General features: G+C 50.3%; 1 protein-coding gene across 7 annotated transcripts in view; it reads left to right on the top strand.

Annotated features, from left to right (window-relative positions):
- farp2 (FERM, RhoGEF and pleckstrin domain protein 2) overlaps window positions 1–16,502 on the top strand; it is a 110,976-nt gene that overhangs the window by 69,144 nt on the left and 25,330 nt on the right. For 4 of the 7 annotated variants that reach the window (XM_055943935.1, XM_055943933.1, XM_055943936.1 and 1 more), the window contains exons 15-24: window positions 60–149; window positions 341–474; window positions 852–933; window positions 1,214–1,451; window positions 4,673–4,803; window positions 6,673–6,741; window positions 7,787–7,876; window positions 10,537–10,619; window positions 10,816–10,934; window positions 16,117–16,280. In XM_055943935.1, the coding sequence (XP_055799910.1) occupies window positions 60–149; window positions 341–474; window positions 852–933; window positions 1,214–1,451; window positions 4,673–4,803; window positions 6,673–6,741; window positions 7,787–7,876; window positions 10,537–10,619; window positions 10,816–10,934; window positions 16,117–16,280 (1,200 nt within the window). Of the gene's footprint in view, window positions 1–59; window positions 150–340; window positions 475–851; window positions 934–1,213; window positions 1,452–4,672; window positions 4,804–6,672; window positions 6,742–7,786; window positions 7,877–10,536; window positions 10,620–10,815; window positions 10,935–16,073; window positions 16,281–16,502 lie in introns of those variants that run through there. The other 3 variants (XR_008761915.1, XM_055943934.1, XM_055943938.1) reach the window with 2 other exon arrangements.

Here is a 16,502-nt window from a genome sequence, read left to right as displayed (position 1 = left end):
ATTGGCTGAATACTGGTGTGTATCCAGTGTTGACATGACCCGATGGTCTCGTTCCTCAGCGATATCCCACCGACAAGGCCTACTTCATTGCCAAAGAGATTCTAACCACAGAGAGGACCTACCTGAAAGACCTAGAGGTTATCACAGTGGTGAGCGATACACGCAGTGTGTGTGTGTGTTTCAACTGTGGCTGTGTACAGTATTATGTTCGTATTTATTTATTTTTAACTGCGGTAGGCTGTTCCCAGATCAGTTTGTGCAGTCTTTCCATAAGAATATGTTGGTAACAAGGCTTGTGTTCTAATGCTAAAATCTGTGTGTCCTTTTTCTCTCCCGTCAGTGGTTCCGCAGTGCTGTGATCAAAGAGAACGCCATGCCAGAGGGTCTGATGGCCCTGCTGTTCTCCAACATCGACCCCATTTACGAGTTCCACCGGGGATTCCTCAAGGAGATCGACCAGAGACTAGCTTTATGGTCAGTGCTGCTCTCCTCACATTTATCTACATATACAAAACATTCAACTAATGCTGTGGTAATCTACATATGTAAAACAGACTAATCTACATATGTAAAACATTAGACTAATGCTGTGGTAATCTACATATATAAAACAGACTAATCTACATATGTAAAACATTAGACTAATGCTGTGCTAATCTTATCAAATGAGAAGATCTATGTTACACTAAGCCTTCTGACAAAGGGAAGAGTACGGCAACACTGAAAGATGGAACGCAGAAATTCTATTTATTTTAATTTTAAAAAATGAGACTTTTTTAAAAAATTTTACTGTCAAATCTACAGTATGTAGTCAAAAGTATTTATTTTTTGGGTGGTTTGTTTGTGACCAGGGAGGGGCGCTCTAACGCTCATGTGAAGGGAGACTTCCAGAGGATTGGAGACGTCATGCTGAGGAACATGTGTGCTCTCAAGGTGAGCCTGGACTCCTGTCACCACCTGGTTGTTCAGACGGGTTACTACTACTACTACTACACACTATAGTCCGATTGGAGACAGCTGCTGTACAAAACAGGGATGGGATAAACCGTTTTAACTCCGTTGTCATGTGTAAGCTTAGTACTGCATCTGTTTGCGTTAAGTTTGGAAAGGGAAGTGATTTTTTTAACACCGTGTCCACACTAACTCAGACCATTCGCGTGTTTTTATAAAGGGATCCCTGCTTTGAGCTTGTTCTTCCTGCTTCTCTCCTCAGGTGTTTACCAGCTACCTGCAGAAACACGACGAGGTGCTGACCGAGCTGGAGAAGGCCACCAAGCGCCTGAAGAAGCTAGAGACGGTGTATAAGGAGTTTGAGCTTCAGAAGGTGTGTTACCTGCCTCTCAACACGTTCCTGCTGAAGCCCATCCAGCGCCTCATGCACTACAAACTGATCCTAGAGAGACTGTGTAAACACTACAGCCCAGACCACCTCGACCACAACAACTGCAGAGGTGAGAACGATACGTGGCTGATGGGTGGGAGGTCCCTCTGAGCTGTCACTTTGAGAACGCTACGTGGCTGATGGGTGGGAGGTTCCTCAGGGGACCACAGTGCTGGCTGATGGGTGGGAGGTTCTTCAGGGGACCACAGTGCTGGCTGATGGGTGGGAGGTTCCTCTGAGCTGTCACTTTGAGAACGCTACGTGGCTGATGGGTGGGAGGTCCCTCTGAGCTGTCACTTTGAGAACGCTACGTGGCTGATGGGTGGGAGGTTCCTCAGGGGACCACAGTGCTGAATGATGGGTGGGAGGTTCTTCAGGGGACCACAGTGCTGGCTGATGGGTGGGAGGTTCCTCTGAGCTGTCACATTGAGAACGCTACGTGGCTGATGGGTGGGAGGTTCCTCAGGGGACCATAGTGCTGGCTGATGGGTGGGAGGTTCTTCAGGGGACCACAGTGCTGGCTGATGGGTGGGAGGTTCCTCTGAGCTGTCACATTGAGAACGCTACGTGGCTGATGGGTGGGAGGTTCCTCAGGGGACCATAGTGCTGTCACATTGAGAACGCTACGTGGCTGATGGGTGGGAGGTCCTCTGACCTGTCACATTGAGAACGCTACGTGGCTGATGGGTGGGAGGTCCCTCTGAGCTGTCACTTTGAGAACGCTACGTGGCTGATGGGTGGGAGATCCCTCTGAGCTGTCACATTGAGAACGCTACGTGGCTGATGGGTGGGAGGTCCCTCTGAGCTGTCACTTTGAGAACGCTACGTGGCTGATGGGTGGGAGATCCCTCTGAGCTGTCACATTGAGAATGCTACGTGGCTGATGGGTGGGAGGTTCCTCTGAGCTGTCACTTTGAGAACGCTACGTGACTGATGGGTGGGAGGTCCCTCTGAGCTGTCACTTTGAGAACGCTACGTGGCTGATGGGTGGGAGGTTCCTCTGAGCTGTCACATTGAGAACGCTACGTGGCTGATGGGTGGGAGGTTCCTCAGGGGACCATAGTGCTGTCACATTGAGAACGCTACGTGGCTGATGGGTGGGAGGTTCCTCAGGGGACCATAGTGCTGTCACATTGAGAACGCTACGTGGCTGATGGGTGGGAGGTTCCTCAGGGGACCATAGTGCTGTCACATTGAGAACGCTACGTGGCTGATGGGTGGGAGGTTCCTCAGGGGACCATAGTGCTGGCTGATGGGTGGGAGGTTCCTCAGGGGACCATAGTGCTGGCTGATGGGTGGGAGGTTCCTCAGGGGACCATAGTGCTGTCACATTGAGAACGCTACGTGGCTGATGAGTGGGAGGTTCCTCAGGGGACCATAGTGCTGGCTGATGGGTGGGAGGTTCCTCAGGGGACCATAGTGCTGTCACATTGAGAACGCTATGTGGCTGATGGGTGGGAGGTTCCTCAGGGGACCATAGTGCTGTCACATTGAGAACGCTACGTGGCTGATGGGTGGGAGGTTCCTCAGGGGACCATAGTGCTGGCTGATGGGTGGGAGGTTCCTCAGGGGACCATAGTGCTGGCTGATGGGTGGGAGGTTCCTCAGGGGACCATAGTGCTGGCTGATGGGTGGGAGGTTCCTCAGGGAACCATAGTGCTGGCTGATGGGTGGGAGGTTCCTCAGGGGACCATAGTGCTGGCTGATGGGTGGGAGGTTCCTCAGGGGACCATAGTGCTGTCACATTGAGAACGCTACGTGGCTGATGGGTGGGAGGTTCCTCAGGGGACCATAGTGCTGTCACATTGAGAACGCTACGTGGCTGATGGGTGGGAGGTTCCTCAGGGGACCATAGTGCTGTCACATTGAGAACGCTACGTGGCTGATGGGTGGGAGGTTCCTCTGAGCTGTCACATTGAGAACGCTACGTGGCTGATGGGTGGGAGGTTCCTCAGGGAACCATAGTGCTGGCTGATGGGTGGGAGGTTCCTCAGGGAACCATAGTGCTGGCTGATGGGTGGGAGGTTCCTCAGGGGACCATAGTGCTGGCTGATGGGTGGGAGGTTCCTCAGGGAACCATAGTGCTGGCTGATGGGTGGGAGGTTCCTCAGGGGACCATAGTGCTGTCACTTTGAGAACGCTACGTGGCTGATGGGTGGGAGGTTCCTCAGGGAACCATAGTGCTGTCACATTGAGAACGCTACGTGGCTGATGGGTGGGAGGTTCCTCAGGGGACCATAGTGCTGTCACATTGAGAACGCTACGTGGCTGATGGGTGGGAGGTTCCTCAGGGGACCATAGTGCTGTCACATTGAGAACGCTACGTGGCTGATGGGTGGGAGGTTCCTCAGGGGACCATAGTGCTGTCACATTGAGAACGCTACGTGGCTGATGGGTGGGAGGTTCCTCTGAGCTGTCACATTGAGAACGCTACGTGGCTGATGGGTGGGAGGTTCCTCAGGGAACCATAGTGCTGGCTGATGGGTGGGAGGTTCCTCAGGGAACCATAGTGCTGGCTGATGGGTGGGAGGTTCCTCAGGGGACCATAGTGCTGGCTGATGGGTGGGAGGTTCCTCAGGGAACCATAGTGCTGGCTGATGGGTGGGAGGTTCCTCAGGGGACCATAGTGCTGTCACTTTGAGAACGCTACGTGGCTGATGGGTGGGAGGTTCCTCAGGGAACCATAGTGCTGTCACATTGAGAACGCTACGTGGCTGATGGGTGGGAGGTTCCTCAGGGGACCATAGTGCTGGCTGATGGGTGGGAGGTTCCTCAGGGGACCATAGTGCTGGCTGATGGGTGGGAGGTTCCTCAGGGGACCATAGTGCTGGCTGATGGGTGGGAGGTTCCTCAGGGGACCATAGTGCTGGCTGATGGGTGGGAGGTTCCTCAGGGGACCATAGTGCTGTCACATTGACAGTCAGATCATAGTAATAGAATCCAGAGAATGGGCGTGCCCTTAAGTTAAAGATGACATAATGGGTGGACTGGCAGCCATTGAGAGTGTACCTGTGAGTTTACCAGTCAAATTGCCAGGGTTAGAGATGCCAATCCTTTTTATATGGATTATATTTCTATGAGTCAGATACCTAGCCCTCCTGCTCTGCTGTTTCTGCTTAAGAGACCTGGGTAATGTTCAGCAGGGAGAACATTTTCAGAATGGTTTGGTAATCATGGGCCCGAGCTAAGCAGCCACCATCTTGTCATATTCCCTGATGTTTGTGTCCCTCCTGTATGGATTCTTTCCCCTCTTGTACGTACCCTTATCCCTTTCTCCCTCCTTATCTACAGAGGCCCTGAAGGAGGTGGCAGAGATGGCCACTCAGCTCCAGAGTAGTTTGATCCGCCTGGAGAACTTCCAGAAGCTGTCTGAGCTCCAGAGAGACCTGATCGGCATCGAGAACCTCACTGCGCCCGGCAGGGTGAGTCTAGTACCTCGTAGAACCTCACTGCGCCCGGCAGGGGTGAGTCTAGTACCTCGTAGAACCTCACTGCGCCCGGCAGGGGTGAGTCTAGTACCTCGTAGAGGGAGACTGGGCACCAGTACTGTAGTACTCAAGTCCAGGAGATAGACTTGAACAAACGCTGGAGACTTGAACACTTAGTGACTTGACTACATCAATGCACAATATGCTCAACTCTTACTAAGTTCTGTAGGATGAATGAGTCTTTGGGTGCTGTAGCAGGAGTAATCTGACTGCTTAGAAGACGTACCGCACTCACAAATAAAGTAGAACTATTTTTCCATCAGTGGTCAGGGTGAGAGCAGTGTTTCAGGGGAGGTAGACTGTGGCGATGCAGGATGATAATAAACTCAGCAAAAAAGAAACGTCCCTTTTTCAGGACCCTGTCTTTCAAAGATAATTCGAAAAAATCCAATTAACTACACATCTTCTTTGTAAAGGGTTTAAACACTGTTTCCCATGCTTGTTCAATGAACCATAAACCATTAATGAACATGCAAATGGTCGTTAAGACACTAACAGCTTACAGACAGTAGGCAATTAAGGTCAGGTATGAAAACTTAGGACACTAAAGAGACCTTTCTACTGACTCTGAAAAACACCAAAAGAAAGATGCCCAGGGTCCCTGCTCATCTGCGTGAATGTGACTTAGGCATGCTGCAAGGAGGCATGAGGACTGCAGATGTGGCCAGGGCAATAAATTGAAATGTCCATACTGTGAGACGCCTAAGACGCCGCTACAGGGAGACAGGACGGACAGCTGATCGTCTTCGCAGTGGCAGATCACGTGTAACAACACCTGCATAGGATCGGTACATCCGAACATCACATCTGCTGGACAGGTACAGGATGGCAACAACAACTGCCCCAGTTTCACCAGGAACGCACAATCCCTCCATCAGTGCTCAGACTGTCCGCAATAGGCTGAGAGAGGGTGAACTGAGGGCTTGTAGGCCTGTTGTAAGGCAGGTCCTCACCAGACATCACCGGCAACAACGTCGCCTATGGGCACAAACCCACCGTCGCTGGACCAGACAGGACTAGCAAAAGTGTTCTTCACTGACGAGTCGCGGTCTTGTCTCACCAGAGGTAATGGTCGGATTCGTGTTTATCGTCGGAGTGAGCATTACATCGAGGCCTGTACTCTGGAGCGGGATCGATTTGGAGGTGGAGAGTCCATCATGGCCTGGGGCGGTGTGTCACAGCATCATCGGACTGCTCTTGTTGTCATTGCAGGCAATCTCAACGCTATGCTTTACATCCTCCTCCCTCATGTGGTACCCTTCCTGCAGGCTCATCTTGACATGACCCTCCAGCATGACAATGCCATCAGCCATACTGCTCGTTCTGTGCGTGATTTCCTGCAAGACAGGAATGTCAGTGTCCTGCCATGGCCAGCGAAGAGCCCGGATCTCAATCCCACTGAGCACGTCTGGAACCTGTTGGATCGGAGGGTGAGGTCTAGGGCCATTCCACCCAGAAATGCCCGGGAACTTGCAAGTGCCTTGGTGGAAGAGTGGGGTAACATCTCACATCAAGAACTGGCAAATCTGGTGCAGTCCATGAGGAGGAGATGCACTGCAGTACTTAATGCAGCTGGTGGCCACACCAGATACTGACTGTTACTTTTGATTTTGACCCCCCCCTCCTTTTGTTCAGGGACACATTATTCCATTTCATGTCTGTGGAACTTGTTCAGTTTATGTCTCAGTTGTTGAATCTTATTTTCATACAAATATTTACACATGTTAAGTTTGCTGAAAATAAACGCAGTTGACAGTGAGAGGACGTCTCTTTTTTTTAAATATCTACTTTTCTGGTTTTCAGGAGTTCATTCGAGAGGGTTGTCTGTACAAGCTGACCAAAAAAGGGCTGCAGCAAAGGATGTTTTTCCTGGTGAGTAACAGTTTCAACAATCCCTTTTGTGTTTTTTGATTTCTATCTTTTTATACAAGCTGAGAAAATGATCAGTATCACTGAGACAATGTGAGTTTATCTCGTGACTCCTCCCGTCTTTCCTCAGTCTCCTTTATTATTTATATTTTAGTCATTTTAGCTCTTATCCAGGAGTGACTTATTTTACACTGTTATGAACCAGTAGGGAGACGATCTCAATGAGACAAACCTGGACAAATAAAGGTTCAATATATTGATGTGTATCTTTCCTCTCGGTCTTCAGATATTTAATGTTTCATGCCAGTTAGTGGTTTCCCTCCAGTATAAACTATTAGGATTAGCGTTGTCACGGTACCGGTATTGCCATACTAGGAGGTAAGGAAGGAAAGGAAACGACATGAAGTGGACTTTATTTCTTGAGGAAAACGGTCCTAGTGTTGGAGAGAATAACAGCTTTGTGTTGACCACCAGAGTCACATTTATTTTCCCCAAGCCATATCACACAATATGTTACGTACAGTCGGTTTTTAACGGACTAAAGAGTTCAGTCTGCTTTGGGTGTTCTTTTCTGCCATTCGAAAATCTGGTATCGTAGTATCGCCATACTGTTATCGTAGCCTCTGCCGAGTCCACAGCAACGGAATGTTCCGGTTTTCAATGGAAATGGAAAGAGACTGTAACTTTCGTTTTTGGATGTTAACGACGGGCTTGTTCGACATTACAGCTGACAGGGCAGGCGACTGCCTACTGACTGATCTACAAGTCACCTTTCATCATAAATAACGACTCATTATTACTTGTAGATCAGTCAGTCAGTCACTGTTTACCCACAACGCATCATGGATTTGATGCTCTCAAACACTCCATATTCACTCCTCCACAATTTACAGGATTGCTTGAACAGTTTTTTTGTAGGGGGATCTAGTTTCAGAAGTTTATTTTACGCCTGCAACATTAGGTTACTGGTATTTTGACAACCCTAATTAGGATAACAATATTATGTCATGGTGTATCTCAATGGTCTATGTACGGTCTTTCCCCTCAGTTCTCTGACCAGCTCCTGTACACGAGTAAAGGTGTGACGGCCACAAACCAGTTCAAGGTCCATGGCCAGCTGCCTCTGCACGGCATGATCGTGAGTATAAGCTGCCTGCTGTTTGTTAGCCTGCCCAGTTGACCCCTGACCGTTAGCCGTGACCTCGGGTTAACCTGACCTCGCTGTGGTAACCTGCTGTGGTAACCTGCTGTGGTAACCTGCTGTGGTAACCTGACCTCGCCGTGGTAACCTGACCTCGCCGTGGTAACCTGACCTCGCCGTGGTAACCTGACCTCGCCGTGGTAACCTGACCTCGCCGGGTTAACCTGACCTCGCTGTGGTAACCTGCTGTGGTAACCTGCTGTGGTAACCTGCTGTGGTAACCTGCTGTGGTAACCTGACCTCGCCGCGGTAACCCGACCTCGCCGCGGTAACCCGACCTCGCCGCGGTAACCCGACCTCGCCGCGGTAACCCGACCTCGCCGCGGTAACCCGACCTCGCCGCGGTAACCCGACCTCGCCGCGGCAACCTGCTGCTAATAAAATACTTACTAGGGTTACAAAATTCAGAAGTCTTGGTTGTAGGATTACAGAAATCCTGTTTTCCCTCCTGATTCCGGTAATCTTTCAACTGAGTTTTCTAGAAAAACTAGGAATTAGCAACCCGTATTGTGAATGACTGTTTCCTTCCTGTTATTTTTGGATTTAATTATTACTCATGTATATGTGTAAATATCTGATTCAGCAAGTCGTCCCCATGACGACAAAATGGACGTTTCAGAAAACATCACGTTCATGGGCCGCTCTGAGAGCTCGATTTCAATCCGTAATGCGGAAGATCTGCGTTCACTGTAAACGCTGAATTTGTCGGCTCCATCGGAAATGACCTTTTCAAATGTCAACCGTGCTACAACGCAGATCTTCTACGCTACGGATTGAATTGAGACCCAAGCTACCGAAAGGTTTAATATCATCATCCCTCAGCTGTCATGGTTGTTCAGTTTCCTGAAGAGTCAGATGGAAGGAAACTGAGGGAGATAAGTCACGGCTAAGGGAATCTTACACCAGATCAGGGAGACGTGTGAGGTTTTTCCATTGCATTCTATAATAAAGAGTAGCACCGTGTTGAGTTGGAGGTCAGGGTGGGGGGTTTGACTGAGGGTCAAGTTTGTTTGGTCAGTGAGACGACCTCGAGGTCCCTGCTTTGGTCTAACCTGCGTCTCTGCTTCTTCACTTGTGATGCAGCTCATAGTTTTGGATGCTCCGGTGAGTACTCTGGGTTCTGTTGGCTAGGGCCCGCAGCCCTGCTCCCTCTCCCGTGCTGGTGTAGACAAAACAACGCTTAGATGTGGGCGATGACGACAAGTCTGTGAATTGGAGAAAGAAGCTGTGTTAGAAATGTTTTATTTATTTAACCTTTTATTTAACTAGGCAAGTCAGTTAAGAACAAATTCTTATTTTCAATGACGGCCTAGTTAACTGCCTTGTCAGCTCTGGGATTCGATCTGGCCTGGGGGGGGGGGGGGGGGGGGTTACAAGTCTAATGCTCTAACCACTAGGCTACCTGCTGCCCCGAATGCCACATGCCAGATGTAAATACCCCCGGGACAGACGGATGTGCAGTAGATACCCCCCCAGGCCAGACGGATGTGCAGTAGATACCCCCCCAGGCCAGACGGATGTGCAGTTGATACCCCCCCAGGCCAGATGGATGTGCAGTAGATACCCCCCCAGGCCAGACGGATGTGCAGTTGATACCCCCCCCCAGGCCAGACGGTTGTGCAGTAGATACTCCCCCCCCCCCCCCAGGCTAGAAGGATGTGCAGTAGATACCCCCCCCCCCCAGGCTAGAAGGATGTGCAGTAGATACCCCCCCCCAGACCAGACGGATGTGCAGTAGATACCCCCCCGCCCAGACCAGACGGATGTGCAGTAGATACCCCCCCCCCCCCCAGGCCAGAAGGATGTGCAGTAGATACTCCCCCCCCCCCCCAGGCTAGAAGGATGTGCAGTAGATACTCCCCCCCCCCCCCCAGGCTAGAAGGATGTGCAGTAGATACCCCCCCCCAGACCAGACGGATGTGCAGTAGATACCCCCCCCCAGACCAGACGGATGTGCAGTAGATACCCCCCCCCCCCCAGGCCAGAAGGATGTGCAGTAGATACCCCCCCCAGGCCAGAAGGATGAGCAGTAGATACCTCCCCCCCCAGGCCAGACGGATGTGCAGTAGATACCCCCCCCCCCCCCCCAGGCCAGAAGGATGTGCAGTAGATACCCCCCTCCAGGCCAGACGGATGTGCAGTAGATACCCCCCCCCCCAGGCCAGAAGGATGTCTAGTAGATACCCCCCCTCTCCAGGCCAGACGGATGTGTAGTAGATTACCTCCCCAGACCAGACAGATGTGCTGTAGACACCCCCCCCCCCCCCCCCCCCTCCAGGCCAGACGGATGTGCAGTAGATACACCCCCCCCCCCCAGGCCAGAAGGATGTCTAGTAGATACCCCCCCTCTCCAGGCCAGACGGATGTGTAGTAGATTACCTCCCCAGACCAGACAGATGTGCGGTAGATACCCCCCCCCCCCCCAGTCCGAGAAGCTTTTGGCAGGCCTTCCTTTGATCTGTTATACCTCAAGTTCCCCTGTTGCTCTTGTCCAATCCCATGAGAGCTGGTGGTAGGGGCCAAAAGACCAACGTACCTTTGCTGATCAAACATCTTACTGTGTTTCTCCCCCCCCACCCCCTCCCTTCCATCCTTAGGTGGAAGAGAGTGAGAATGAGTGGTCTGTCCCTCACTGCTTCACCATCTACTCTGCCCAGAGGACCATTGTGGTGGCAGCCAGGTAAACACACAGGAGTTTCACACACACACACAACTGTCAAAGATCAAGGAAAACGTTATGCTTTTTAATCTAAAGACAAATGGAAAATCTTCATTTTAATTGTGAACCGGAGTTGGTTAAAGTCCTGAGTCATAAACCCACCCTGTTCACTTCATCAGCTGATCTGTATAACCTCCCTGTGTGGATGTGATTGTAGCTCGAAGGTGGAGATGGGGAAATGGATAGAGGATCTCAACATGGCAATAGAGATGGCCAAGAAATCTCAGGAGAAATCAGACCTGTTCCTGGACCCAGGGCTGTGTGATCGCTCCAACAGTAAGACATAGAATTACCCCTCTCTGTGATCGCTCCAACAGTAAGACGTAGCATTACTCCGCCCTGTGGCGATCCCGGCATTACCCCGCCCTGTAGCGATCCCGGCATTACCCCGCCCTGTGGCGATCCCGGCATTACCCCGCCCTGTAGTGTATCGTTAGGATCTATAGTACTTGTGCATGCACCTGGATGTAGCCTACAGTATTAGATCCCTCTTTGTTTTTAAATTGTCTTTTACCATTTTTGTTGTGGAACCAACTAGCCTCGTGGGCTGGATATTGTTGTGGAACCAACTAGCCTCTTGGGCTGGATATTGTCGTGGAACCAACTAGCCTCTTGGGCTGGATATTGTTGGAACCAACTAGCCTCTTGGGCTGGATATTGTTGGAACCAACTAGCCTCTTGGGCTGGATATTGTTAAGAACAACTAGCCTCTTGGGCTGGATATTGTTGTGGAACCAACTAGCCTCTTGGGCTGGATATTGTTGTGGAACCAACTAGCCTCTTGGGCTGGATATTGTTGTGGAACCAACTAGCCTCTTGGGCTGGATATTGTTGTGGAACCAACTAGCCTCTTGGGCTGGATATTGTTGTGGAACCAACTAGCCTCTTGGGCTGGATATTGTTGTGGAACCAACTAGCCTCTTGGGCTGGATATTGTTGTGGAACCAACTAGCCTCTTGGGCTGGATATTGTTGTGGAACCAACTAGCCTCGTGGGCTGGATATTGTTGTGGAACCAACTAGCCTCGTGGGCTGGATATTGTTGTGGAACCAACTAGCCTCTTGGGCTGGATATTGTTGTGGAACCAACTAGCCTCTTGGGCTGGATATTGTTGTGGAACCAACTAGCCTCTTGGGCTGGATATTGTTGTGGAACCAACTAGCCTCTTGGGCTGGATATTGTTGTGGAACCAACTAGCCTCTTGGGCTGGATATTGTTGTGGAACCAACTAGCCTCTTGGGCTGGATATTGTTGTGGAACCAACTAGCCTCTTGGGCTGGATATTGTTGTGGAACCAACTAGCCTCTTGGGCTGGATATTGTTGTGGAACCAACTAGCCTCTTGGGCTGGATATTGTTGTGGAACCAACTAGCCTCTTGGGCTGGATATTGTTGTGGAACCAACTAGCCTCTTGGGCTGGATATTGTTGTGGAACCAACTAGCCTCTTGGGCTGGATATTGTTGTGGAACCAACTAGCCTCTTGGGCTGGATATTGTTGTGGAACCAACTAGCCTCTTGGGCTGGATATTGTTGTGGAACCAACTAGCCTCTTGGGCTGGATATTGTTGTGGAACCAACTAGCCTCTTGGGCTGGATATTGTTGTGGAACCAACTAGCCTCTTGGGCTGGATATTGTTGTGGAACCAACTAGCCTCTTGGGCTGGATATTGTTGTGGAACCAACTAGCCTCTTGGGCTGGATATTGTTGTGGAACCAACTAGCCTCTTGGGCTGGATATTGTTGTGGAACCAACTAGCCTCTTGGGCTGGATATTGTTGTGGAACCAACTAGCCTCTTGGGCTGGATATTGTTGTGGAACCAACTAGCCTCTTGGGCTGGATATTGTTGTGGAACCAACTAGCCTCTTGGGCTGGATATTGTTGTGGAACCAACTAGCCTCTTGGGCTGGATATTGTTGTGGAACCAACTAGCCTCTTGGGCTGGATATTGTTGTGGAACCAACTAGCCTCTTGGGCTGGATATTGTTGTGGAACCAACTAGCCTCTTGGGCTGGATATTGTTGTGGAACCAACTAGCCTCTTGGGCTGGATATTGTTGTGGAACCAACTAGCCTCTTGGGCTGGATATTGTTGTGGAACCAACTAGCCTCTTGGGCTGGATATTGTTGTGGAACCAACTAGCCTCTTGGGCTGGATATTGTTGTGGAACCAACTAGCCTCTTGGGCTGGATATTGTTGTGGAACCAACTAGCCTCTTGGGCTGGATATTGTTGTGGAACCAACTAGCCTCTTGGGCTGGATATTGTTGTGGAACCAACTAGCCTCTTGGGCTGGATATTGTTGTGGAACCAACTAGCCTCTTGGGCTGGATATTGTTGTGGAACCAACTAGCCTCTTGGGCTGGATATTGTTGTGGAACCAACTAGCCTCTTGGGCTGGATATTGTTGTGGAACCAACTAGCCTCTTGGGCTGGATATTGTTGTGGAACCAACTAGCCTCTTGGGCTGGATATTGTTGTGGAACCAACTAGCCTCTTGGGCTGGATATTGTTGTGGAACCAACTAGCCTCTTGGGCTGGATATTGTTGTGGAACCAACTAGCCTCTTGGGCTGGATATTGTTGTGGAACCAACTAGCCTCTTGGGCTGGATATTGTTGTGGAACCAACTAGCCTCTTGGGCTGGATATTGTTGTGGAACCAACTAGCCTCTTGGGCTGGATATTGTTGTGGAACCAACTAGCCTCTTGGGCTGGATATTGTTGTGGAACCAACTAGCCTCTTGGGCTGGATATTGTTGTGGAACCAACTAGCCTCTTGGGCTGGATATTGTTGTGGAACCAACTAGCCTCTTGGGCTGGATATTGTTGTGGAACCAACTAGCCTCTTGGGCTGGATATTGTTGTGGAACCAACTAGCCTCTTGGGCTGGATATTGTTGTGGAACCAACTAGCCTCTTGGGCTGGATATTGTTGTGGAACCAACTAGCCTCTTGGGCTGGATATTGTTGTGGAACCAACTAGCCTCTTGGGCTGGATATTGTTGTGGAACCAACTAGCCTCTTGGGCTGGATATTGTTGTGGAACCAACTAGCCTCTTGGGCTGGATATTGTTGTGGAACCAACTAGCCTCTTGGGCTGGATATTGTTGTGGAACCAACTAGCCTCTTGGGCTGGATATTGTTGTGGAACCAACTAGCCTCTTGGGCTGGATATTGTTGTGGAACCAACTAGCCTCTTGGGCTGGATATTGTTGTGGAACCAACTAGCCTCTTGGGCTGGATATTGTTGTGGAACCAACTAGCCTCTTGGGCTGGATATTGTTGTGGAACCAACTAGCCTCTTGGGCTGGATATTGTTGTGGAACCAACTAGCCTCTTGGGCTGGATATTGTTGTGGAACCAACTAGCCTCTTGGGCTGGATATTGTTGTGGAACCAACTAGCCTCTTGGGCTGGATATTGTTGGAACCAACTAGCCTCGTGGGCTGGATATTGTTGTGGAACCAACTAGCCTCGTGGGCTGGATATTGTTGTGGAACCAACTAGCCTCGTGGGCTGGATATTGTTGTGGAACCAACTAGCCTCGTGGGCTGGATATTGTTGTGGAACCAACTAGCCTCTTGGGCTGGATATTGTTGTGGAACCAACTAGCCTCTTGGGCTGGATATTGTTGTGGAACCAACTAGCCTCTTGGGCTGGATATTGTTGTGGAACCAACTAGCCTCTTGGGCTGGATATTGTTGTGGAACCAACTAGCCTCTTGGGCTGGATATTGTTGTGGAACCAACTAGCCTCTTGGGCTGGATATTGTTGTGGAACCAACTAGCCTCTTGGGCTGGATATTGTTGTGGAACCAACTAGCCTCTTGGGCTGGATATTGTTGTGGAACCAACTAGCCTCTTGGGCTGGATATTGTTGTGGAACCAACTAGCCTCTTGGGCTGGATATTGTTGTGGAACCAACTAGCCTCTTGGGCTGGATATTGTTGTGGAACCAACTAGCCTCTTGGGCTGGATATTGTTGTGGAACCAACTAGCCTCTTGGGCTGGATATTGTTGTGGAACCAACTAGCCTCTTGGGCTGGATATTGTTGTGGAACCAACTAGCCTCTTGGGCTGGATATTGTTGTGGAACCAACTAGCCTCTTGGGCTGGATATTGTTGTGGAACCAACTAGCCTCTTGGGCTGGATATTGTTGTGGAACCAACTAGCCTCTTGGGCTGGATATTGTTGTGGAACCAACTAGCCTCTTGGGCTGGATATTGTTGTGGAACCAACTAGCCTCTTGGGCTGGATATTGTTGTGGAACCAACTAGCCTCTTGGGCTGGATATTGTTGTGGAACCAACTAGCCTCTTGGGCTGGATATTGTTGTGGAACCAACTAGCCTCTTGGGCTGGATATTGTTGTGGAACCAACTAGCCTCTTGGGCTGGATATTGTTGTGGAACCAACTAGCCTCTTGGGCTGGATATTGTTGTGGAACCAACTAGCCTCTTGGGCTGGATATTGTTGTGGAACCAACTAGCCTCTTGGGCTGGATATTGTTGTGGAACCAACTAGCCTCTTGGGCTGGATATTGTTGTGGAACCAACTAGCCTCTTGGGCTGGATATTGTTGTGGAACCAACTAGCCTCTTGGGCTGGATATTGTTGTGGAACCAACTAGCCTCTTGGGCTGGATATTGTTGTGGAACCAACTAGCCTCTTGGGCTGGATATTGTTGTGGAACCAACTAGCCTCTTGGGCTGGATATTGTTGTGGAACCAACTAGCCTCTTGGGCTGGATATTGTTGTGGAACCAACTAGCCTCTTGGGCTGGATATTGTTGTGGAACCAACTAGCCTCTTGGGCTGGATATTGTTGTGGAACCAACTAGCCTCTTGGGCTGGATATTGTTGTGGAACCAACTAGCCTCTTGGGCTGGATATTGTTGTGGAACCAACTAGCCTCTTGGGCTGGATATTGTTGTGGAACCAACTAGCCTCTTGGGCTGGATATTGTTGTGGAACCAACTAGCCTCTTGGGCTGGATATTGTTGTGGAACCAACTAGCCTCTTGGGCTGGATATTGTTGTGGAACCAACTAGCCTCTTGGGCTGGATATTGTTGTGGAACCAACTAGCCTCTTGGGCTGGATATTGTTGTGGAACCAACTAGCCTCTTGGGCTGGATATTGTTGTGGAACCAACTAGCCTCTTGGGCTGGATATTGTTGTGGAACCAACTAGCCTCTTGGGCTGGATATTGTTGTGGAACCAACTAGCCTCTTGGGCTGGATATTGTTGTGGAACCAACTAGCCTCTTGGGCTGGATATTGCTGTGGGTTTGAAACCATCGCTATATGTGTTGTGTATTTTTATGTCACTGGATTTTCTGGTGCATCCATGGACTGTTGGAGCCAGATGGTGCTCCTATTGGGTGGACTTTTGTACAAATGTACTGTACCCCCTCCCTTTAGATGTAGCTAACCCCTCCCCCCTGCCCCTCCCCTCCTTCCTCAGGGTCGTCGGATGAGGTTTCTCTGGAGCAGGAGTCAGAGGATGACATGTCGTCGTCCCGTAACTCTCTGGATAAGCAGACCCATCACCGTGCCAACAGCACCATGCATGTCTGCTGGCATCGCAACACCAGCGTGTCCATGTCAGATCACAGCCTGGCTGTGGAGGTAGAGACTACAAACAGAGAGAGACACACACACACACACACACACACACACACACACTTCGCATCCGATGACTTCCATTACTGCTTGTGGGTTCTCTGATCACTGTATAGTCTGATGCGGGATGAATACTGTCAGCCACAGACACAACACCGAGAGGCCTGTCCCGCAGAGGCACAGACACAACACCGAGAGGCCTGTCCCACAGAGGCACAGACACAACAC

The sequence above is a fragment of the Salvelinus fontinalis genome, chromosome 14 (assembly GCF_029448725.1).
Source record: "Salvelinus fontinalis isolate EN_2023a chromosome 14, ASM2944872v1, whole genome shotgun sequence".
NCBI lineage: Eukaryota > Metazoa > Chordata > Actinopteri > Salmoniformes > Salmonidae > Salvelinus > Salvelinus fontinalis.
Note: the sequence above shows the minus strand (reverse complement) of the source record. Positions and strands in the feature narration are given on the sequence as shown.